The sequence below is a fragment of the Phoenix dactylifera genome, chromosome 18 (genome assembly GCF_051530095.1).
Source record: "Phoenix dactylifera cultivar Ajwa chromosome 18, Ajwa_hap1_PhDact_Kaust_v1.1, whole genome shotgun sequence".
NCBI classification, from domain to species: Eukaryota; Viridiplantae; Streptophyta; class Magnoliopsida; order Arecales; family Arecaceae; genus Phoenix; species Phoenix dactylifera.
The window spans coordinates 9,887,732-9,913,676 of NC_143207.1; the positions used below are offsets into that span (position 1 = coordinate 9,887,732).

Consider the following 25,945-nt stretch of genomic DNA (forward strand, 5'->3'; position numbering starts at 1 on the left):
TACACAACTCACTCCCATTTGCTTTGATTATAACATGATTCCATGCTAGCAAGACCGTGATTCCATTAGTTAAAATTGCAAGCTTATTACTAGCATCCATGGTCTGCTGAACCGGCCTGTTCAACACATACCATACCGGTACCGACCCTACCAGTACGGTACATCCATGTAAAACGGTTCGGGGCCGGAACTGAGTGGGGAAGAAGAAAGAAGAGAAAGAGGAGAAGAGGAAGAAAGAGGAAGAAAGAGGAAGAAAGAAGAGGAAAGAAGAGGAAGAAAGAAGAGGAAGAAGAGGAAGAAGAAGAGGAAGAAGAGAAGAAGAAGAAGACGGTTCGACGTACCTCGGGCTGACCCCCTCCCGAGCATCCCGACACGCGCATGGCCCTTCCAACGGTTCCTTCCTTACGGGAGAAGGGGGGAAGGAGAGGAGAAGAGAGGGAAGAGGGGAAGAAAGGAGAGGAGGAGAGAGTTTGGGAAGGAGGAAGAAGAACAGAAAGAAAAAAAAAGAATAGAAAAAAAAATCTTTTTGCGTGCAGGGCAGCGCGTCTGCGCAGGCGCTAGCGGAGAATCGCTCGTGCCTGCGCACGATTCCACATGCAGGAACCTCGCTCCCGCACGGTTCTCCGTACTCGCACTGTTTTTCGCTTGAGGCGGCCATCCCACGCGGGGCCGCATAGACATTTAATGTTGTGGATAAATTGCGGATGCACGCGTGCCTTTTTTTTTTTTTTTTTTTGTTTCGGTTCGGCATCAATTTCAATCGGTACTGGAGCCCACCGGTACATCGGTTTTATCCGCTCAGATACTGCTAGCATCACTTGCTCTCGTAGAATATTTCATGCCTTCTGCATGGAGGATTCAGTAAATGATGGCTTGCCATAGGTAGAGTACACTAGGAGACAAAACAGCTTTTTGCCTCATCCTTAATAAGATCTTGGGAAATATTACAGTTTTTCTTGGAAAGCAAGATGAAGATTGTTGTTTATGTTTCATGATACTTATTTGCCTTTAGTTCTTTTCTGGGGTTCAAAAATGAAGCCTTTTGCGCTACCCGAAAAATGAAGCTTTTGCCCGGGTTAGCGTTAACATAAACACTTACTAATATGTTCATCATTTTATATGACTCCATGCTAATGCTGAAGACAAATCCAATATCAACTGATAGGCTACATGGCGAACTCCATGTTCTATTAAATATACATATATCCATATTCAAATCATTATTCCTATCCAAAAATTTGGATCAATGAAACACAAGACCTCCAAATTCATCAGTGTATGGTTCACTGCAGCTGTTATTTGCATAAAATCTCCAATAAGTAAACAAAATGAACAGTGGTGTAAATCTAATCTAAGGACAAACATCTTATGAATGCTATCTATATATCAGTGGAAGAATCCCATCTCTGACGCTCTGACTTCCATCTATGTTGCTCAAACAATGATGAGAGAAATCATCAAAATGAACAACCATAGTAAGTTGTTTGGTGCAAAGGAATCTGTCGAGTAAACACAATAAAATGTTCCATTTAATGTGTCACTTGATTTTAAAATGTCAGACTATTAACTTGATAAGGAATTAAACAATATCAGCTTAATTACAAGATTTCTTTTACCTCCAGCAAATGAACTGCCATTGTCTGATAGACTAGGTGGAGAAGATGGGGTTGTGGCATTCGACAATGTGATGCCTAACTCTGCGCAATCTGCCCCAAGAGAACCTGCAACACCCCATTATTGTTTTTTAAGAACACAGTTATTTAAAAGACAAAGCTGATCTTTTGTCCCATTTATTTATTTTAATCTGTTGTTATCTTTCATGGTAATGTTCTTACAGTCTCTATAACATGGGAAGCTGGTTATGTTCAGAAGGTTGCTGAAACCCTCCTCGCATTCACATCGGTGCTTGAAAGTCGATGTCTTTACGCACTTCCCCCCTCCACAATAAGACCAGAAGCATGCTATTGGAAATAAAGAGGAAAAAAACGACCATTATGATGCATATATTCAATGTTGAAGTAATATTAAGATTGCATATATTAAGATAATATCAAAACAAACACAGAAGATGGTGATACTTACAGTCAAAGATGGAGGTATTTGGTGGAGGGGCTGGTGAGGGTGCTGGAGCTTCTGAATGGTTGGAGCAAGAGTAATTGATGCTACCTGGAAGCAGCACTTATAATTCAGAATTAAAATCATAAAGAAAAGCTATGCTTAGAAATCTAATAGAATTATTTAACTATTTGACATTTATTGTATTATTTAACTATTTAACTATTTATATCCTCAGTTGATTGAGAAATTTCTCTCTCTCTAACTCTTTAGCTTAGTAATGTCTTCTGGCTCAAGTGAAACCTTAATTACTTGGATAAATAGCAAGCAGATGGAAAAATACAAAAAATCAATATGAACCTGGGGAAAGGCTGGATGGCAAAATACTAATAGTTTTTATGAACTTTAGTTTTTGAGCAGAAACTAATATTGAATAAAAGATGCCAACTGGTTGAGTTGAAGAAGTTTTTTATGTTGATACAAGAGAATAGATCATGAGGCCTCTGTGCCATCTACCTACTCCTGAAGAAAAGTAATAATTAAACAAATGAGTAAATAAATAAACCATTGAAATTAAGATGATCGAAAGATATAGAATTATAGATAGAACATTTTCAGTTTAGTATTATCTGTGCATCCAAACAAGTGCTGATTCGGTTTAGCCGCCAAAGTTTCAGCTAAAAATTCAACCTTTGTGCAACTTATGATTACATCATTAACCCAAGACTTTTCATGCTATGCTTTTGAAGTCCAGAAGCAACAATTCACACTTCGCAGCTCTAATCAAGCACCAGTCTGCAACCCACAGACCAAAGAACCAATACACAGGTAGGAAAAAATTTGGTCTAGACTTGAACCTGAACCGAATTTAGATTGAGCCCAAATGAACCAGAATCTATGGATACTCTCCTTGCTTTCTTTTTTGACTTGCCCACAGCAAATCCTAACACAATTAAGTCTTGTAGTCCCCTTTTTTTTTTTTTTTGGCCTAGCTCTCAACTCACCTTTTGCTTGAGCCCCATTCACAGGTCTCTCAAGTCCTTGATATATTATATGACCTAGTCTTCTTCTTCTTATTTTCTTCTTTTTTTTTATAAAAGGATTATATGGCCCAGTCTAGGTTTCAACAAAACAATAGAACTCCCTTTGGTCAGGTTCCTAGATTCTGACCATGTTAATGGACTATACCTCTACATATATATCTAGATATATCTACACACACAGAGAGAGAGAGAGAGAGAGAGAGAGAGAGAGAGAGAGAGAGAGAGAGCTCTTACAGTTTGGGATGACGCAGGGAGAGGAGGAGAAGTTGTAGAACTGAGACCAGCCGGGGTTGCACTCGCACAGGAACCCAAAAGTGTAGTTGAGTGATGGCTTGCAGGTTCCCTTCCCACACTCCACGTTATCACAGGTGGCATCTAGTGAATCACCAATACAAGCAAAACAAAACCCACAACGCACCAAAGAATTAATATATTAGAAGGTTTTACTTGGAAGTCTATAGTAGATCCAAGTGATCCAATGAAAAGATTTTAGAATAGAAAATTTAGATCATGTGAACTATACTTGAACATAAAAGTTCGAAAGAAACTTCAAGGGTGGGGAAGAAGGGAGGAGTCTCCTAAAAAGGAACCATTTTGGTGGCAGGAGATTGGATTCTAGAAATAAATAAGATCCTTTATGGCTCATGGGACGCACCACAGAGTGCTGTGCAGCCCTTGATGGCCGATATGAGAATATGGATGGCCATCAAACTAGATGGCCCACAAGCGCATATCATATCATATCATATATGACACAAGTTGTTTGATGGACGTTCATCTCCTGATGGTCGTGATTGAGAGTCGCACAATATTTTATGGTGTGCCACGTATAAGATCCATGTTCTTCTAAAAAACCTTTTATTGAAAAAACAACAACATAACCTACAGATGGAAGGAAGTCATGAAGAACATAAATAAACAAAAGAGTTATTAACTAGAAATTGGAAAAAAAAAAGGTTAACTGAACTTTACTTTGCAGAGAGGAATCAAAAGACCGAAAATTTGACTCAAATCATTCATGCAACAACATAAAACTTTACCCGGCAAAATTCAGAAGGTATCCATGTAGATTAAAGATCAAGTTCTATGGAGACATCAAAAATTTCAAAAAGGAATGTTCGAAGAAGTTTGGATTATTCAAGAACAATGGCATCATCTTCCATGGCAGAAAAGTTAATCACCAAACCTCACAACTAAAAGAAATGTTCAGAAAACTTTGACAGAAAAGCAGAATCCATTCAACTTTCCTTAACTGATCAAGCAAAGAATTTCAGAACGCCAGAAGAAGCATTATTTTATCAAAATCCCAAGTGCGGGCTCATCAAAAAAAAAAAAAGGAAAAAAAAGGAGGGGAGCATAATCCCAAGTTATAAATAGATAAAAACCGAAAAAAAAAGACTTAGTTGAAGGTTCAACCAGTGGAATTGTTCACGCAGGTTGGTGCCAAAATGGAAATTGTGAGAGAAACCTATATGAGGAGAACAATAAGACATCCAAATTGGAGCATGATAAAAGAAAGTAAGGCTGTTTCAGATAGTTTTAAGCAACTTTGAATCCAATAGGAAAACATCAGCAAAATTAATACGACTAGGAACCAAAACTAGTTCAGAAAGGGAGGACAGAGAGATGAGAGCAGTACTGATAACAGGGGCAAGAAGAGGAGCCAGAAAGTCTCCTGCAGCTGCTCTCTGCAGCAAGATAGTGGTGGTGGCTTGGAGGGCCACCAAGACTAGGACTACTTCACGGCAGCCCATTTCTTGAGTTCAGATATTAATCAGAGTGAAGGAAAGAGAGGCAAAGAGGCGAGGTGGAAGGGACTTGGTGGTGGCTTGATAGAGGATTTATTAGACTTCGGAGCTGCTTGGAATTTGAATGCTAGATTAACTAAAATAAGAATTTGACCAAGGTGCGAAGATAGGCTAAAATTTGACCATATATATATTTTTTTGAAGTAAAAATTTGACCAAATGTTTCCTCTTTATTTTACCCCGTATGACTTGGAAACTTTTGGAGTGCCACTATTTTTGTTATCTCTAGATGTTCTATCTTTAAATATTCTAGAGGAAGGTTCGTCGAATCGGTACCGAAATCCATACTGATCGGCGACCGGTATGGTTTGATACCAGGTCTAACCGGACGGAACCGACCGGTATGGCTCCCCATGTCCACACATGTTTAGACCATAGGTCTCATAGATGGACTTCTAAAGCCTGGCTTTCCATGACCAACTCCAAGAGTTTTCATTATATATAATATTGTCATTTGTAAATCTATAAGAATCAAAAGTTATCATGGGCATGTAGTTAAACGTTACAGAAATTACATACCAACATAGCTGCTGGTAAACGTCACCTCTTACGGCGTGATCAGCCATAATAGGACCAAATTACTGCATCTCTCAACCACCTGTTAATTGAGAAAAGATGTGGTTCATCTTGCATGTCAGCCATTCTCATCTACACATGCACACCGATTTAACAAAGCTAAGGATTAAATTAAAACTTTGTAATCTAAACCATTTTGAAAAGAAATTTTCAGATTATTTTTTGATCTGGCATTCGAATGTTGAATCGAAGCTTCTCCGGTCCAATTAACAAGGCAAGACTATCTTTGTTTGCCATGTGTTCCAACCATAAGTCTATCATTTGATCAAGTCAATAATAATAAACAGGCGAGTGGAATGATGGATGAGAAGCCGTATGTCAAAACTATGGTTTTAGGTGACAAGCAGAAGTCAATAATACCGTCATTTGAGACCAAATGTTTCAAGAAGAGAAGCTTCAGAAGGACATATCAAAGTTCGTCTCTGAAGTTGAATTTTGGGACCTGATGTATGGACAACGGTCATTTTCTAAATTATAACAACCGTTTTCCAGGAGAAAAATACCAAGAGACTCGGCCATATTAGAACTTTCAATGCACTGCTGCTTCCATGCCACATGGAATAAGAAAATTGGCACTTTGTATCGCTAATTCCCCCTGAATTGAATCAATTCTATCATGCCAAATCCTGTCCCAAGAGGAAATGGATGAGTTTATTTATATTTGAGTTAGCTATCCATATGAAGATTGAAAAAGGTCTTAATCCCTGTCACTGCTGGATGTACATGTATTATGAAATGGTTTATGATGCTAGGTAATGGTGATCTAAGGCCTTGCTCAATCAGCAATTATTTTGTAATACATTGCGTGTTGATGATAGGCAATTACAACCTCTCCAATTTGATCTTAATGAAGTCCAATGCAATTTAGTTTGGCCAAACTGAAGCATGATCGAATTGATAAGTCTTATATTAGGGATCTACATGTAATCAACAAAACTCTTGGTCGATGCTCATGGGCAAGTACGCATCAGTGGGATCTCGATTCCTGCTAATTAAGCCTAGTCTGCGAACTAAACAATACAAGATCCAATTGAACTTGACTAGTGGGGAAGCTCTTTTTATTTTTTTAGTTTTGAATGTGCGTAGGGAGATCAAGCGGAGTCCCACTCTTATGAAAAGCTAGGTGTTTATCAACTACAATCTAAAAACAGTCACTAAAGAAGGCAGCATATGGTATAGAGGTATCTTTCGGATGAGAATTAAAAGTCAGACACTATTTTCCTTTTTTTTTAGAGAAAATCGATATTCCAAATTTTCAAATGCATTTAGACAAAAAGGATGGTTTGAGCCTATTCCTGCATCCAATCACTTACCTCACAATTGTCTTCTGTTCAATTCATTTTTTTTGGATCCCATCCCTACTTAACATATATATATATATATATATATATATATATATATATATATATATATATATATATATATATATATATATATATATATATATATATATATATAAAGGCTCCCACTAACAAAGAATTGGAAGAAAATAAGATCACCTAGTCCTTCAAGTTCTATGAATTGGAGTGTAGAATCTGAAGGCTACCTTGAAAAATTCGGAACAACCAAATAATTTGAAGGAAGTTTTGATTGCTTTTTTAGACCAACTTGTCATCGAGGCCGCATGGGGAAGCATAAGGAGTGAAAAAAACTGAACGGCTTCCATATTGACTGCTTATGATGTATACTTATTAAAGGTGAATCACACTTGTGGAAATGTTTCAAATACGTGTTTGACTCAAAGAAATCTAAATGGATTGAAGAAAACGGATTCCCAAATTTTTAAACCTCTTATGTTGTTATGATTTAATTCATCAAAAAATGTTATGCTTGAGAGCACCATCCCAGAACGTGTTTCCTTTCATTGGTCGATCAAATTAGCTGTTGTGGATGCATTTTTGGTGGAGACATTATTACTAAAAAATGGATTGTGTAAATTAGTGAAATGATTTCAACCATTTCATCCACCTAGAAAGAGGCTCTACCAAGCACAAAAATATTCCATCTTTTAATATTGATGTCAACTAGCCAACCATGGATATCATTTCATGCTAGGTCATTGGATTGGGCTAGCTGATATGCTTTCCACAGACTTCAATTGGCTAGTGCAAAATTTAGTCTATGCTTGAGGCCAGACAAAATTCTTAATCTCCAAATCATATTTAGGTTTTGTATAATCACAATATTACTTTTTTTTTCTAAAGCGGGTGATTCACACTATTCTGGTATAAATACATCCAAAGAAATCAAAAAGCAGCATATTCCTAAATGCCTCTGGGGCAAGAGAACAATCTGCCCACAGTACATCGTTGGAATGATGGGCAACAAAGAAAGCCATCCAGTCCGTAGTTCCATTAGCTTTTCGATAGATTTGCGTGACAATAGATAAGGTGCCTCCTCTCAAAAAGCTCCAAATGTCCTGTAACAAGGGATGGGCACCTACATCTCTAGCTTGCCCCTGTATCCACGAGATCACTGTAGCAGAGTCGCCCTCCACAAGAATAGAATCAGCTCCCAATCTATGTCGAGCATAGCTAATACTTGCCCAAACGGCGCTCAATTCCACTCTCGGATCTAAGATATCAAAAATCGGAACACCACCTGCAGCGACATGTCTCGAATCTGGGCTTCTAATCACAAAATCCGTTCCACCTCTAGTGCTACCCTCTAGCAGCATATAGCCTCAAAGTTTACCTTGAGGAAGGTTGAGGGTACGGGCTTCCAAGATATGAACATCGTCCTAGATGCTACAAGAGCTGAGGAGGAGTCCTAAGCTATCAAAGGTACTCTATCAATGTGGAAGAGGGTTATCTCTGCAGCCTGAATAAGAGCCCTCTCTAATATGAGTCTTGGAGGCTGGTTGCTCTCCCCAAAAATCCAAGCATTCCGTACCAACTGAATATGGTACGCAACTTAGACGGCAACAATAACAACTGATCTAGATAGCGGCCTAGTGGATCACCTCTGTGGATAATCCAAGAAGGTGTGATCAGGGGTTGTTGATGAAGCACCTCTAGAGGGGCGCCAGCCAGCCTCCATACTCAGGCCGCTTGCATGCACTGGAAGAGGGCATGGTCAACGGACTCCTCCACCTTGTAGTCGGGGTAGATCAGAGGTATGTTCGGGTCCATTCTACTCAAAACACTATTAGTCAGAATGTGGAACCACGAAATCTTCCAGATGAATAGAGCAACCCTTGGATGAACTCGGAGCCTCCAGATTCAACTACTGTCATGCCTCTATGCTAGTTCACTTCTAAAGAGATGATAGATCCCTAGCCCTCACCCTCAAACTGCAGGTGGATCTCCAGACCTTCACATTGGGCACCCTGTGCCTAGGGACCACAAGGGATCACACCCTCTCAGCAAGATGACCGCAAAAAAGTTGAGTAACCAGCATTGTGTTCCACCTCTTTTTCCTAGCTTGGAACAAGTCACAGACCCATATGCTCTCCACCACCTCAATGTCGATAGTAGTCGTCCAGGGCCTCAAAGATAGAGCGTCCACCCAGGTGTCTCTCATAACAGACAAACTTTGTCCGTCTCCAGTCAACCATCTCATGTTGGCCATCACCATTGGGGCATGAGCGCAAATTGCTCTCCAGATGAAGGAGCTGCTCCCCACTGCCTGAATTTCATTCACTGAGGTCTAAGGGCCATACTTGGCCCCATCATAGAACTCCAAAGGCTATCAAACTCAAGCAAAAATCTTGCAGCATGTCTGGCTATCAAGACTTTTCTCCTCACCGGCAGGGATTGGATACCTAACCCACCATCTCGCATTAGCTGACAAATCCGATCCCACACAACCAGGTTCATCCCATTCCCACCTCCGTGCATACCCCTCAAGAAATTGCGGAGTAGCTGCTCGAGCTTCACCATCTAGACTCACGGCATGATGGTGTTGGACATCAAGTATATTGGCATAGAACTAAGGAGGGATCTCACTAGGGTTATTCTACCCATCATCGACAAGGATCTAACCTACCAGCCCTCAAGGCGCTTCTGAATTCTCTATTCCATGCTAGCACACTCACTCCTTCTAAGCCTCCACCCGGTGATCGGCACTCCCAAGTAACACTAGGGCCCCTTCTGCTCCCAAATACCAAGACAATCCCTAATAAAGCATCTCAACTGCGCCAAAGCTCGGAAAAGAGTATTAGCACAAATAATGAATAGGTAGGGTGAAAGGAGACAACCTTGCTGGAGACCCACTGCAAAGTAAAAAAATATCGTTGGTGTGCCATTTATCAGAATGGAGAAGGATGGGAGTCATGCTTTTAGCTACAATAATGTGTAGGTTTATATTTATTATATAAACATGACTGCAACTAAATCCTCCTTGGGTGTGGTTCCCTCATAAGATAGAGAGAGGTCTTTCACAACGTAGGAGGGAGCAAGTTCCCGTGCATTAGAATGGGAAAACATAAAAGGGTGGTAAGGCTTAGCACGTGTTATATTGATCCATAGAAAAGAATGAAGCCCAAATTATTGTTATCATGGTAATTGGGATTCTCCCTTATGCCATGTCTTGGTTAATTTCCACTCATGTGAGACATGATGCTAACTTATTGAAATACATTTTCCAATATGATTAATGAATTATAAGTACTTAAAATAGTTTAGGAATCAGGACTAGCAATTTTAAGAATACTCAACAAAGCCTCATCTCAAAATATGGAACTTATTAAACATATTAACCTTCTCTTTCAACCTAATACAGGGTATTTGGATTTGACTAAATTCCTTAAATAAATAATAATTACATTCCATTGCATTCTTGAATTGGTTCATACTATTTATCCATTAAAATGATGGGAATGTGGCTGGGAAAACTATGGTATTAGCCGGTTGGGATCCCTCTTCACTTTGGAGACATCCAAGATTGGAATCTATGATTACATTTCTCATAAAAAAAATAAAATGTCAACCAAAACACGGTAATAAATCTAATATTGCCTAACAGATATATGAATGAGGTTTCACGGTCAAAAATCAGACCAGGGAAGTGATCTCTATGGTAGTTGGCCCTAATGTTAATGCTCTAAAAGAAAATATGCAAGCAATGAAAAACATGTCCCTAGCTTATAATTAACCTTGTTGCTGCTACTACTTGTACCTATTACAACTTTTTTTTTTTCTCTATTGGTACTTAGGCTTAGACTATATTTGATGGACACAATTGGGTCAAAGTCATTTGGTTAACCTAATTGGATCTAGTTTGTTTTTGAGAGTGATGCAAACTAAGATTCTTATTAGGTGTAGGAATTTTGTCCATTTTTGAATCTTGTAAGTCAGTTGCATTGCTAGAAGCATAATATGGGCTGTGTATGACATGAAGATATTTGTTTGAAGCTAACTTGAAGTCTTACAAATTTCATATGCTGAGTTTTAGGCAATATAGTCATTATGAGGTCTCAGAGCTAGAAAATCATTGGGCCGAGTACCCAATGGCTTGGGGTTGAATCCATCTATACTTAGCTGGCTGCTGGGTGGGGCTTAACCCCTCCCTTTTCTTAGACAAAAGAGGGTGATTTGGATTGAGTTTGATCCTTTTCCATAAAGAGATTTTTGTACTTTTTAGGTTTAATGAGAAGCCTTAAATCACTTGCTATCAGTTGAGAAGTGTTCTACTAATATTTACAAATTGATTTAGGAGTTTTTTTGTTTTTTGATGGCTTCCATATAGGACAGACTATAGTTACAAATTAATTATAACATTTATTTTAGTTGTTAGCTAAAATCTCTTTTCATGGTGGATATCACAAACCCTCACCCCTTGTACTGGTTAGCAAGTTAACATCTTGAATAATGTAACTGATATTATAGTAAAGAAGAAACCTAAACTGGTTGGATGTAGCCAAAAAATCCCAAACAAGCTCATCAATATTAAAAAAGTAAATGTGATTTACATTTTGTTATCTTGATGTTCAGCCACTGGATTCAGATTTATGAACTTTACAAATGTGTAATCTAGTTTTTATGTATTGGCGAAAAATCCATAAAATTAACAAATGTGAATGGAAATGCTCCAAAAATTATACTTTATAAAAATAATTTTTTTAAAAACCATAGATATAGGGGAAGTCAAAAATCAAAAGGACATGCTTGGATCAAAAGTATGCCAGAAATCATCTTAAAAGCAACATCATCTCTCTCATGCATGTTACTAGCAATTATGCTCCCAAGATATGAAAGAGCATTCAAGTATAACACAAGCATGAGCTCGTGAAGGCAATATAGTCCAATAAATCCTTCAATTGCCTGGAATAAGGAATTAAAAAAAGTGGAAAGATAAATTGAATAAAGTAGAAGAGATGAAAAGAGAAAAAAAAAGCTGGGCATTCAAAATCAGCAATAAGATGTTCAAAGACTAGGGATGTCATACTCCAAATCTAGAACATGACATGGTTGTGCTACTTTAGGATGTCATCTACAATAGCATGAAGCCCACAAAAGAAAATCCGTATAACAATTTATACAATAATAAAAGCGGTCCAAAATTTTTCTATTTATTAAGTAAAGCAGTACAAGTACAGAGCATCTAAATTTAGTATTTAAATATACAAAGTTACAAAAGTCATAATTTGATAATCATAAACTAAATTTATTATTAGCATGCTACTATGCTTGGAGTTTATTAAGTCACCTCCACTAGTTTTATCCCTTCATGTTTCTAACAACCTTAATTATCTAAAAAGAAGAAAGAAAAGGGTGGGCTTTGTAGCTTAGTAAGTATACCGTCTTATCGAATCAAGAATAAGTTTATACATTATTTAGTGCATCATTTAGAAAATAGCTTTTACTGTAAAATAAAACATTTCGTAGATATAAAAATATAACAAATCACATTGTAATAATACAATTATATATGTATATAATGCAGGTTCATAAAAATGAATTCAAGTGCAATTTAAAATATTCATAATCATCAGATATTTGCTATTTAGCCATATTATCTTTTAAGACAATACTCATAAATATTTTGTGCTATGGTCATTATAACTCGTGATACGGTTATTTTCATAATCAACAAGCAATCATAGTTCATCTTCATTACCAACATTAACCCGTTGGCAAAGAGCTGTTTTCGTTTGATGCTAACTCTAGAGTATCGACTAGCCTCCATTTATAAAAGCGGTCATAGCTATATGAGAGTTTGTAAAATATTCATATTCATAAATTATACCTATATAAATAGGTTGAGAATGCAAATAGCATTGTAAAATTTTAAAATACACAATCATGTGATATATATATCATTTTCATAATAATATGCAATTTTTTATAATCATAATCCATACATAAATCGCTAGCATACAAAGCATATGCAAAAATTCTTATACACCAAAGATCTGTTCAAATTCATTTGGTACATATCAAAATATTTTTTTTCTCGTATTTTTGACTTTTACATTCTGCAGCTCATTTGTAACTGACCCATTATATTCGGTTCTGCCAACAGAATTTGAGCCAGTAAGCCTTCAAGCTATGTTCCATATCCTATTCATCCAACTTACACACTTCACCTCAACTAATAAAAAAGAAGGACTCATATAATGAAAATATAAAAGTAAAAATCTAACACGAAACATTTTTCTTTAGGTGATGGGATTTGTTAAAAATTAAGCCTCATGCAGTAGTGTTTTTGGATCAAATCAATCGTTTTATGTGAGCAAATGAAGACTCATGTCAATAACAGCTAATCCCTGTATCAAAAGAAAAAGGTCAAAAAAAACAAGAAAAAGCAAGATCTAATTACAAAAAACTTCATCATTTGATGGAATCATTGTTCCGCTAGGAGAGGCAATTGAAGAATGGAACAGGCGTTCTGCAACATGGACAGTGAGCATGAGCAGCCAGCCATGGGAGGAGGCAGTCAGAGTGGTATTTGTGGGAGCAGGGCAGCCTCATGACGCTTTGCTTCGACTGGAAATCTTCAAGGCACACCGCACAAAGCTCGGTCCTCGATCCCGTCCTCTTGAGCCCACCGCTCTTGGGCTTTGTCTTCCCATCGGATGCCTCGCGCTGCCTCCGTCTATGGCCATCAGCCAAGTAGAATACTATTAGCTTAAAGAACGCATAGCTTCTTTGGATTAATTTGATTTGCAAAGTTTGTCGATCTTTATATAATTCCTATACAGTTTTTGTTAACAAAAGAGAAAGAAAACTGTGTTTAGTTCCTTGTATGTATGAAGTGAGGAGCAAAAGAAACGTACCTCGGCGAGAAGGAAAACGAGGAGGAGGAGGAGGAGGTGGTGGCGGCGGCGGCGGGGAGAGGAGGACCGGCAACGCCGCGGAGCTTCTCCTCGAGGCGGATGCGGGCGGCAAAGGCGGACTCGTCCATGGCGGTCGGTCGGAGGTAGGGGAGGCGCATGTCAGTCGGATCCGCCGGCGATCTCCGCGCCGCCGGGGTCTCGCCGCCGCTGTGGCAGTGCACCCGCCGCTTCCGTGCCAGCTCCACCCCTGGGAGCATCATATCTTCTTTCTCCCTGCTAAAACGATCTCAAGAAAAATCTCTCTCTATATATATCTCTGTCGCTTGCTCAATTCATCTCATCCTCTGGTGCCCGTCTTTAATAATAAAGATGGACAAAGGAAAGAAGCGAGAAGGGAATGTACCTGGCTATTTCCATGAAAAGTTCCGCTGGGCCGCCATCCTCCTAGTAAAACAAAATAACGGGAATATTCAATTTTTCAGAATAATTATCTAACAAAAATTTTAAAATAATGGGAGAATTCAATCTTCTGAAATAAAAGTTTAATAGCAATTTCTAAAATAAAAAAAAATTAGGACGATAGAACTCGAATAAAAAGTCGGATTGAATCGAGGTCACTGATAATATGATCTGATTCGGCCCATTTATATTTTTATCTACCATGCTAATTTTATATGTCTAAAGCTCAGATAAAAAATATTTTTTTAAAAAAAATAATTAACATCACATTTGATCTATAGAAACATAATTCCATATTAATCCTGCATGAATATCTTGGACACATTGGGCTTGCTCCGATTCACTATCTTATTTTCGTAGTAATCATGGGTTACATGGCTAAACTTTTTCATAAACACTTGAAACTTTTTCCCAATTTATTACTTTCAACAGCTGAAGACTCGATTGTGACATAGCAGCTATCCATATGTCTTTAAGGTTTACCAAAAAAATATATCATTTAAGGTTATCAACTTTTTTTTGTCTCCATCTCACCCTAATGGCATTATAGTTATTACGGGGTAGGCCGAGGGCACTAAGTTAAGTAAGCATAGTGGAAGGTAGCTACCGTGTCGCGTTTGGCAAGCCGGAAGGTGGATGGAAGTTTCCTGCGTAGAAATCGCGCTCTTCTTTTTCTTTCTTTTTGACTAAAGAAAACGTCGCCTTTGCTGACCACCAGTCGTAAGGCAGCGGAAAAGAAGAAAAAAAAAAAAGTGTGTTTAAAAATATATTTTTTTATTTAATTACGTTGCTGTAAATTGGACCTGTGAGCGACCGTTGGCTGAGAAGGAGGAGCTTCGATGCTAAAAGGGCGGGAAGCGGTCCGTCGGCGAGCGGCATCTTCCGGTAGACCTGCAACAAGCCGGTGGCCGGGGTTTCCGGCGTCGGCCCTCCGATGCTTAAGTCAGAGAAGGGGCTTAATGAAGAAGAAAGAAGATGTGTGTTTTTGGTTTTTTGAGTCCAACCCCCCTTAAGACAGAAGGGCTCCCCTTTTATAGTGGGGTACTGGATTACCTGTGATATGACGGGGCGAAGTTACCGTGTGATTGAGCGCGCCGTGCGAATTAATGCATGATCGTGCGAATTAATGCACGATCGTGCGAATTAATGCTTTGCCGTAGGAGATCAGGCCGAAGCCCAGGAGTTGTCATGGCTGATCAGACGCTGCCGAGCCGATTTGCCGTGAAAGGCTTGAGATCCGTAAATAGCTGGAGGCACGTGCATTAATTATTGAGTAAGCCGGAGGTCTGCAGAGACCATGCGCATTAATTGTTGAGTAAGCCGGAGGTCTGCAGAGACCATGCGCATTAATTGTTGAGTAAGCCGGAGGTCTGCAGAGACCATACGCATTAATTATTGAGGGCGGCGGTAGGGCATGGTTCCTAGTCGTACTATAGATGGATGTGACCGCAATATACAGGTTGGGCACCTTCAGGTCGGACGCCGGGCCGGGCGCCCTCAGGTCGGACGTCGGGCCGGGCGCCTTCAGATCGAACGCCGGGCGCCTTCAGGTCGGACGCCGGGCGCCTTCAGGTCGGACGTCGGGACGGGCGCCTTCAGGTCGGACATCGGGACGGGCGCCTTCAGGTCGGACATCGGGCCGGGCGCCTTCAGGTCGGATGTCGGGCCGAGCGCCTTCAGATCGGACGTCAGGCCGAGCGCCTTCAGATCGGACGTCAGGCCGAGCGCCTGGGCAGATGCCTCCAGGTCGGCTTCCAGTAGAGCGCCTGGTCGGGCGTCTCCGAATCGGATATCGTCAGGTACATGCTGACCGCATACCCATATGTTTCGGAGCGGCTTATTTTCCCCCAACACTACCCTCCGACTTCCGAGTTCGAGCTGCTACCGGGCTCGGGCGCGGGAAGTAACTGTTTTTTCCGCATTGATGCGGGCCGGAAGATTTTGAATTATTTCGGCGCTCCGCGTATTTCAAGGCGCTTTTAATAGGAGGAGACGGGTAGACACCCTTTCACTTTTCGAAGCGTCATCGCTTCGTGAGCTCATGATGGGGCTTCGCGATCCGATACGGCGCTTCCCTGATTCTGCATTTAAGGCGTTGATTTAATATGCCGTTTCGGCTTTCGGGGCCGACGCGTGGCACGATCCGGACGGGAGACGGGATCCTGTCTTGCCGATCCGGGCCGTTGGAGAGGTCTATATAAACCCTTAACTTGGCCTAAGGGCTTCTGTTTGGCTGCCTTCACTTGGTGTTTTCTGATATCCCCATCATTTCTCCCGGCGGCCTCCCGAAGTGGTTGCTCTGGTTTTCCCTCTCCAAACCTACGATTCATTGTCATCTCTGGCGGAAGTTTCAGTAGGTGCTCTCTTTACCCCCCCCCCCCGTCTGCTCGGAGGGTTTCTGTTTTTGGTTCTTTCCCCCTTCTTTTTTGATTGTTTTTCTGGGATAGGTCGTGGTCCGGACGAAGTCGGGTCCATCATGAGCGGCGACGAAGTAGAGATGGCTGAGGAATGGTTCTTCTCTCGGCGGGGGTTCAATCTGGAACCTGCGGGGTCGGAGGATCGAATAACGAGGCCTCCCCCGGGTCGGATCGGGGTGTATATGGAAACACTCTGGGCCGGCCTGCGGTTTCCCTCCACGGGTTTGTGAACGAGCTCCTGGCGACTTATCAGCTCATCCCAGCACAGATCGCTCCAAACGCGTGGAGGACGATCGTCGGTTTTCTATCCATGTGCCTTGCGCACGGGATACCGACCTCAGTCAACGTTTTCCAGTGGTGCTTCTTACTGAAGTCCAACCTGGGAGACGGAGAATGGCTGTATCTTGCCCTTCGGGGTGGTCGGCCATTCTTTAGGGGCGCTCCGACCTCCATTCACGGGTGGATGGAGAAATTCTTCTTTTTGTCCTCCGAGCGGTCATGGGGGTTCGACCCCAGGTGGGGGCAGGCTCGGCTCAAGACTGCCAACAAACTTCCAAAGCTGTCCGAGAACGAGCAGAAGATCCTCGACGCTTTTTACGGCCTCGAGGAAAACATTCTTCTGAACGACCTCGTAAGCGAGGACGCTCTAGTCAATGTAGGCTTGAGCTCGGCGCGCCCTCAGGGTAAGGGTGGTGGTGGTTGTTCTCTCTTCTTTTTCTTCTTTTTTTTTATTCGTCTTGCTCTTCTTTTGTCTCTTCTTTGACATTCTAACTTTTCCCTTTCTTGCCTTTACAGACGTTCCGAAGATGGTGACCAAGAACGCGGCCCTCTACGCTCGCTTCCGAAAAAGGGCAGCCGAGATTGGTGGGGCCCCACCAGAGCCGAGGAAGAAAGCCAGGTCTTCATCTGGTGCGGGTGCTGAGGCGAGCATAGCCCAGGGCGGGTTTTCCAGGTCTGCTCGGGAGGTCCCGAGCACCGACTGTAGGGGCTCGAGATCTGCGGGAGCTTCCGTGAGGCCGAGAGGAAGCTCTGCCAGACCGAGGTGAAGCTCGGTGAGGCCGAGCTTCTGCGGAGGGAGCTCCTCGCAAGAGTAGAGGCCGGCGAAGGCGAACTCCGGCCGCTAACTGCGGAGGTCGAGGAAGAGAAGGCCGCGCACACTTTAGCCAGGTCGGAGCTACGCAGCGCCGAGGCTCGCCTGGCTGAGGCTCGATCTTTGGCCGTCGTCTACCAGAACGAGGCGAGGGCTGCTCAGCTTAAGATTGAGCAGCTCGAGGCTCGGGAGAGAAGTGCCCGGGAGCGAGCCGACCAGGCGGTGCAACTCTTCCGGGTCAGAAGAGTTACGCGAGCTACTGGAGGAGGAAGCCGTGGACGGACTCATCCGCGGCTTTGAAGACTTCCGGAATCAGCTGAAGCGGCTCTGCCCTGAGTTCGATCTCAACCTGCTTCAGCTCAGAGCCGGGATCGAAAAGGGCGAAGATGGGCCCGAAGACTTGGCTGAGGCCGAGGTCCCAGGGGCCGGGGAGGCCACTCGGGAGGTTTTCCACCGAGGAAGCTCTTGAAGGAGCTCCTGAAGCTGACCTCGAAGCTGCCGACAATGTCTCGGCCGAAGCTCCTACTATCGCGGCCGGGTCGGCGGAAGGACCTGGTGGGGTTCCGACCGAGTGCGCCAAAGCGGCTGCTGTAGACGACCTCGGAGCTGCGCCCGTTATTTAGGGTTTTATTTCCTATTTGTCCTTTCCCTTCTTTTTTTGTAAACAAGGTCGGCCCCCAAAATTGTACAGCCAAACCTTGGTTTTGTACTTAGCCTTCGGGCCTCTATCAGTAAAGAATTCTTTTTTCCTAAATTTGTGCTCGTTTCTTTCTTCTGCAAGGTAGATAATTTTTGATCGTTTAAACTAAAATTTCCTTCGGCCTCCTTCGACGAATTCCGCGAACTTGGCCACGTTTGTAGATTCAGGGTCTGTAGACTTAGGTCCCGATTGTGTTCGCTAAGCTGTTAAGCTTAGATCGATAGGGAAGATTCCGAGCTAGGACTTCAAGGAAATTCACCAAGCCCTTGAGCTCGGCTCCCAAATAGGCAGAGCTCCTGAGCCCTTTGAGCTTGGATTCGAATCTCGCCGAGCCTTTGAGCTCGGCACTCGAATTGGCAGGGCGCTGAGCTCGAGCCTTAGACCCCAGAGGGCTTCTAGGTCTTATCTTCCAGAAGATTTTGGCCGTCTTTAGGATTGGCTTTCTAAGTATAAGCTTACGGGAACTTTGAGTCAGTCCCCAAGGAGACAGTAGACCAGAGTCAAGCTATCGCTGAGGTTTTGATGCGGTTGGATCCACTAGACCGCCTCGGACTTAATCATTTGGTTACTTTTGCTTTTGAGTCCTTGATGTTAATTTTATTTCAGCATAGCTTTGCTCGGGTTAGCCGACTTGGCCTTTATTAGAGTCGCTTTGGGTTTAGTTGTTTCTTGAATTCAATTAGATCAAGTCAAGTTAAGGGATCCGGTAGCCACCTATAAATAGATGTGGTGAGCACCTATTTCAGTATGCAAAAATTGATTGAAAGGCTTTTGCCCTAACTCTCTTCCCTTCTTTCTTCTCTTCTTGCGACGCCTTCCTCCTCTCCCTAGGCCGCCGTCCAAGGCCGCCGCCCCCTCCTTCATCCGGCTGCACCACCTCTGTCCCGAGAGGCCAGCCACCTCCTCCCTCTTCTTCCTCTCCTCCTTGATCCCTTCCACCTTCTACAAACAACTCCATCCCGTTGGATTTTCAGCCCGTCCTTCCCTGCGCAGTCATCAGTCGGAGGCCGATATCTTAAGATCCCGACGTCATCTCTAGACCCACGACCTACCGCTGGAAAGCTAACACGGAGATCTACAACATATCCAAAATTGAGATCGATCTGATGGACGGATCTTCAGAAATCGTGTCTGCAATCAGGTCAGAGCTACCCTTCCAGAAATCAAGAAGAGTCAAGAATCTTGGGATACGGATCAAATTCTATCGGATCGCATCAATTTGGTATCAGAGCAGTTCAATCCTTGGCCTTGGAAGATGGTGAACACCCGCTCTACAACCTCGAAGCAGCAAGAAGCGGCATCTTCAAAGGGCATCGACCCACATCAAGAAGGCTCGCGATCACCCGCGGCCTCGGCGGACCTGAGACCCAATCTTGATTCCACTGACCGTCTCTTGGAGTTCTTGCGTGGGAATCAAACAACTATGCAGCAGAGCCAACAACAATTGATGGAGAAGATGGATACCACGCAACGCCATATTGAGATGATGTTGCAACTATTGCTAAATCAGCGGCAAGAAACTCCACCGGGGGGAGCTCCGCATCGGACCCAGGTGGAATCTCCGGCCCCTACCCGTGGACGACCAGGACGGAGGGGACCCCCTCCTCGTGAGCCTCTCCTTCCCAACCCACCAGAGGAGATGCGGCTGGACCAAGGAGAAGATCGACCTAGACCTCGACCCGAGCTCATACCGATTGGCGCACGCGCTAGGGGTCGGGGGATGAGCCCGATTGGCATCGACGACGGGTCGGATATGGAGGATGATCCCATCCAAAATTTTCAGATGAGGAACCAGCGTGTGGGGGAGTACCCACGCCGAGGATATGAACGAGATCGGGACCGTAATGGAGATCGGGGAGGAAATCGCGGACTGACTCTTAGGCTGAAATTTCCCAAGTTTAAAGACGGCGATCCTCTCGATTGGGTGTATCGAGCTGAGCGGTTCTTTCACTACCATGGCACAGCGGAGGACCAAAAGGTATTGATCTCATCTTTTCACCTAGAAGAGATCGCCCTGCGATGGTTTCAAACCGCCGACCGAGCCCGACCTTTCAACGGTTGGGAGGATTTTTCTGCAGCAATTTGTCGGTGTTTCGGCCCTACCGAGTATGATGACTTCCAGTCTATGCTATCAAGGGTCACCCAAAAGACTACTGTTAGAGCCTTTCAAGAGGAGTTTGAGAGGATCAGCAACCGAGTGGTAGGGTGGAGCGACTCCGCGCTGAAAAGCGTATACCTCGGAGGACTTCGTGTCGACATTCAAGCCGAGGTGAGGACTTTGCGGCCACAATCTCTGGAGGATGCCTTTGCCTTGGCCCTAATGGTGGAAGAGAAGATCAAGACCACTCGATCAGCGGCACGGGGCAGCTGGACCAACCCCCGGGCCGGCCAAACCGCAGGGGGCTCCATCGGCCAGCCGAGAGCGCCGACGGTTGCAGCAGCCAACACAGGGCCGAGGACCCCTCTTCGCTTATCAGGTGACGTCAAGAGGGTTGAGCGTCCACCCGGGAGGACCTTGACACCAGCACAAGTGGAGGAACGTCGAGCAAAAGGCCTATGTTTTCGCTGCGACGAGAAATTTACACCGGGACACCGGTGTGCGCGGCCCGTCGGAGCGGTGATGTTGATCGACGGATTGGAGGACGAGGCCGTGGCTGAAGATGGTGATGAGGTTGCTGAGGATGAGCCCCAAGATTTAGAGGCCAAGGAAGAGGACGTGCCACCTCAGATTTCATTGCATGCCTACTCTGGATCGGCGACACCGAAAACGCTACGCGTGGACGGCATGATCAAAAGACGTGTGGTGCGTATCCTCATAGATACGGGCAGCACCCACAATTTTTTGGATGAGAGGCTCGTCAAACAGATCGGTCTCACAGCAGATCCGACATTGGGCTTCGACGTGGCATTGGGTGACGGAGCCACGTTGAGGGCGGAGGGCATATGCCGAGGCATCACTTTGACGATCTAGGGCAGCCAATTCAAGCTCGATCTCTATCCGTTGGCATTACGAGGAGCTGATTTGGTCCTTGGTACGCAGTGGCTGCAGAGTCTTGGCCCGGTTACATTCGACTTCGCCAAGATGTGGGTGACTTTCAGACGGAGCGGACGGCGAGTTAGATTGGATGGCATTCGGTCTAGCCCAAGGGCTGCACTTCAGCCCCTAGTCGGCTTGCCCGGACCCGACGTGCACAGCTACTTGATGCAGCTCTTACCTCTGTCGACGAAGACCACGACGGAGGCAGGTATACCTACTGATTTGGCTGCTCTCTTACAGGAGTTCGCAGATTTATTTGAGGAGCCTCATGGTCTTCCACCCGAGAGGGAGCACGATCATCACATAGAGATTGTACCGGGAGCAGAACCGGCGAATGTGAGGCCTTACCGCTACCCGCACGTTCAGAAGGAGGAGATCTCAAAGATGGTACGAGAGATGTTGGAGAGCGGCATCATTCAGCCCAGTAGAAGCTCATATTCATCGCCGGTGCTGCTGGTACATAAGAAGGACGGGACGTGGCGATTCTGCGTCGACTACCGGGCACTTAACGCGATCACCGTTAAGGACCGGTATCCGATTCCAGTCATCGAGGAGCTGTTGGATGAGCTTGCTGGTGCGGAATACTTCAGCAAACTTGATCTCCGTGCCGGATACCACCAGATCCGTGTCAGGCCCGAAGATGTGCACAAGACGGCGTTTCGGACACACGATGGCCATTATGAGTTCAGGGTGATGCCGTTCGGCCTCACCAATGCACCAGCGACGTTCCAGGGGCTCATGAATGACATATTCAGACCATTACTACGACGGTATGTCCTTGTATTCTTCGATGACATACTGGTTTACAGTCGTTCATGGCAGGAGCACCTAGAGCACTTAGAAGAAGTGCTGAAAATTCTGCGCGGAAATCAATTGAAGGTAAAGCGATCCAAGTGCCTATGGGCCGAGCCGAAGGTCGAGTACCTAGGCCATGTCATCTCTGCTGCAGGTGTGGAGCCGGACCAAGCAAAGATACATTGCATGACCGAGTGGCCGCTACCCAAGAACCAAAAGGAGCTGCGAGGATTTTTGGGCCTAACCGGTTATTACCGCCGGTTTGTGGAGGGATATGGAAAGATCGCCGCGCCACTGACCCTGTTGCTGCGAAAGGGCGAGTTTAGATGGACCGAGGCAGCGACGGAAGCATTCGAGAAGCTCAAGAAAGCCATGACGACGGCCCCGGTTTTGGCACTACCCGATTTCGCCAAACCATTTGTAGTCGAGTGCGATGCTTCCGGTGCCGGCATTGGTGCTGTTTTGATGCAGGAGGGACGGCCAATTGCTTTTATGAGCAAGGCATTGTCCCCTAGGACCCGCTCGCTGTCCACATATGAGAGGGAGATGATGGCGGTCATCCATGCAGTCACAAAGTGGAGGCCGTACCTTATCGGCCGCTGATTCATCGTTCGGACTGATCAGCAGAGCCTTCCATTTTTTTTTGAGCAGCGCATACATACTCCAGCCCAGCAGAGGTGGGTGTCGAAGCTTCTCGGCTACGACTATGAGATGGTGTACAAAAAGGGCGCAGAAAATCGAGTGGCGGATGCACTATCGCGCCATCCCGAGTCCGGCGAGTTGGCGGCTTTGACTACGCCGTTTTTTCCTTTTATTTCAGACTTGAGGACCGCCACATGCCGGGATCCGGACCTAGTACAGATCCAGAGGGAGTTGGCAGCAGATCCGAGCAGTCATCCCGAGATGGAGGACCGAGATGGGTTGATTCTGGACCATGGGTTGATCCGCGTGCCCACCGATTCAGCCATGCGGCAGGTATTGATCCAGCACTTCCATGATACTCCTTTTGCTGGACACGAGGAATTTTTCAGGACTTACAAGAGGCTGAGTCAGAGCTGTACGTGGGTAGGCATGAAGGCAGCGGTCAGAGCTTATGTACAGCAATGCGATGTGTGCCAAAGGGCGAAGGCGGATTCACTGCGACCTGCGGGTCTACTTCAGCCTTTACCGATTCCTGATCAGGTTTGGGAGGATGTGTCGATGGACTTCATTGAGGGGCTGCCATTAGTTCGAGGGTACTCAGTGATCATGGTCGTTGTGGACCGCCTCAGCAAGTATGCCCACTTTTCGGCGCTCGCACATCCATTTTCTGCTCGACGGGTGGCAGAGGTCTACATACGGGACATTGCTCGATTACATGGTATGCCTCGGACTATTGTTTCTGATCGTGACCGCATTTTTGTTAGCGCATTCTGGCAGGCTTACTTTAAACAGCAAGGGACGAAGCTTGCCATGAGCTCGGCTTACCACCCTCAGACTGATGGGCAGACGGAGGTGGTAAACCGCTGCATCGAGCAGTACTTGCGCTGTATGATTGGTGATCGGCCCCGAGAGTGGCTTTCTTATTTACCTTGGGCCGAGTATTCGTACAACACCGCTTTCCACTCAGCCATAGGGATGACACCCTTTGAGGCGGTGTATGGACGAGTACCACCGACGCTGCGAGTTTATGATCCACTGTCACATGCGGACCGGACAGAGGCAGATTTTGAGCTCTTAGACCACGATGCTACCTTACGGCGGTTAAAGTTCCACATAACGACTGCGCAGAACAGGATGAAGCAGCTGCATGATCGGAAGCACAGAGATCCAGTATACGAGGTGGGCGACTGGATATACGTCAAGGTGCAGCCTTATCGACAGTTGACACTGCGGCCCATGGCGAACCAGAAGCTCTCTCATCGCTTCTATGGGCCCTTTCAGATAATGGAGCGCATTGGACCCGTGGCGTATCGCTTGGACTTGCCGACTACATCAAGAGTTCACCCGGTATTCCACGTGTCGCTTCTGAGGGCCCGGCTTGGACCCAAGACATCTGTCGGCCCAATCATACATGAGCCACCGGAGGACGAGGTAGTGGAGCCGGTTCGAGTGCTGGCGAAGCGTAGAATACGAGTAGAAGGACGACTGGAAACCCAGATACTAGTGGAGTGGCTGGGGAGAGCAGCAGACCAGGCCACATGGGAGTTTGAGACTGAGATACTTGATCGTTTCCCTGACTTCCGACCTTGAGGACAAGGTTAAGGGAAGCGTGGTGGAGTGATGCGGTTGGATCCACTAGACCGCCTCGGACTTAATCATTTGGTTATTTTTGCTTTTGAGTCCTTGATGTTAATTTTATTTCAGCATAGCCTTGCTCGGGTTAGCCGACTTGGCCTTTATTAGAGTCGCTTTGGGTTTAGTTGTTTCTTGAATTCAATTAGATCAAGTCAAGTTAAGAGATCCGGTAGCCACCTATAAATAGATGTGGTGAGCACCTATTTCAGTATGCAAAAATTGATTGAAAGGCGTTTGCCCTAACTCTCTTCCCTTCTTTCTTCTCTTCTTGCGACGCCTTCCTCCTCTCCCTAGGCCGCCGTCCAAGGCCGCCGCCCCCTCCTTCATCCGGCTGCACCACCTCTGTCCCGAGAGGCCAGCCACCTCCTCCCTCTTCTTCCTCTCCTCCTTGATCCCTTCCACCTTCTACAAACAACTCCATCCCGTTGGATTTTCAGCCCATCCTTCCCTGCGCAGTCATCAGTCGAAGGCCGATATCTTAAGATCCCGACGTCATATCTAGATCCACGACCTACCGCTGGAAAGCTAACACGGAGATCTACAACATATCCAAAATTGAGATCGATCTGACGGACGGATCTTCAGAAATCATGTCTGCAATCAGATCAGAGCTACCCTTCCAGAAATCAAGAAGAGTCAAGAATCTTGGGATACGGATCAAATTCTATCGGATCGCATCAGGTTTTCGTAGTTGTTGGCCTCGAATTTAGTCGGGGTATCTACAAGTATAATCGGGACTTAATGACTCGGTACTCTCGAGCTTGGCAAGATATTTAGGCTTGAAGTCGTCGCTACAGGCCGGCGTTGACCCAGGCCGATGCTTAGACTCGGCCAAGCCCTCATTCAGAGGGGTTCGTACGAGCTAATTTGTGAATTAGTGGCAGGAAGATCATGCCTTAGGTCGAGGAGACCTCGGCTTATGGCTGGCTCAGAGGGGCATCCCGACCTTGGTCGAGGAATGTCCCGATCTTGGTCGGAATTTTATCGATCGGTATACAAACAAGTAGATGCAATAATGCAGGTGCTAGGTGGAAGGTACCTTTCGCCCTGTAAGAGCCGAGCACCTCATGTCGAGATGGTCAATTCCGTTCTACGGTTGGCTTTTCGAGGTGCTCTTTGGCCCGTAGCCCGCTTCCGTAGGCGATGCCGTTCGTTGTGGAATAAGATGGCGCTTTGGTCGGGGCCTCGCGCAATGACGCAGCTCGCACCAGCCGACCATGGGGAATGACGTGTATTTGTTGTCTGCTTTAGGCGTGCCTGCATGCTGGGGTGTCCACGCAGGAGCCACCCCGTCATTGAAGGCCGCGAGGGTCCACGAAGGTCCTACCCCGTTGTTGAAGCCCACGGGGGTCCGCGAAGGCCCTACCCCGTTGTTGAAGGCCACGGGGGTCCGCGAAGGTCCTACCCCGTTGTTGTCTCCCAAAGGTCGAGGGAGCTTGGGCTCACTGTCGACTCAATGGGGCATCCCGA

The 25,945-nt window shown here is 45.0% G+C and overlaps 2 protein-coding genes across 2 annotated transcripts; both read right to left on the reverse strand.

Annotated features, from left to right (window-relative positions):
• Positions 1 to 1,185: 1,185 nt before the first annotated feature.
• On the reverse strand, positions 1,186 to 4,938 carry LOC103697317 (uncharacterized). The gene is made up of 6 exons (XM_026801195.4): positions 4,738 to 4,938; positions 3,333 to 3,473; positions 2,083 to 2,166; positions 1,836 to 1,961; positions 1,617 to 1,721; positions 1,186 to 1,499 (listed from the first exon to the last, which is right to left on the reverse strand). The coding sequence occupies exons 1-6, from the start codon at positions 4,850 to 4,852 to the stop codon at positions 1,435 to 1,437; spliced, it is 636 nt and encodes a 211-aa protein (XP_026656996.4). The 5' UTR covers positions 4,853 to 4,938; the 3' UTR covers positions 1,186 to 1,434.
• A 6,560-nt stretch (positions 4,939 to 11,498) lies between these two features.
• Positions 11,499 to 14,074, reverse strand: LOC103697316 (uncharacterized). The gene is made up of 2 exons (XM_008779154.6): positions 13,701 to 14,074; positions 11,499 to 13,519 (listed from the first exon to the last, which is right to left on the reverse strand). The coding sequence occupies exons 1-2, from the start codon at positions 13,958 to 13,960 to the stop codon at positions 13,279 to 13,281; spliced, it is 501 nt and encodes a 166-aa protein (XP_008777376.1). The 5' UTR covers positions 13,961 to 14,074; the 3' UTR covers positions 11,499 to 13,278.
• Positions 14,075 to 25,945: the final 11,871 nt, after the last annotated feature.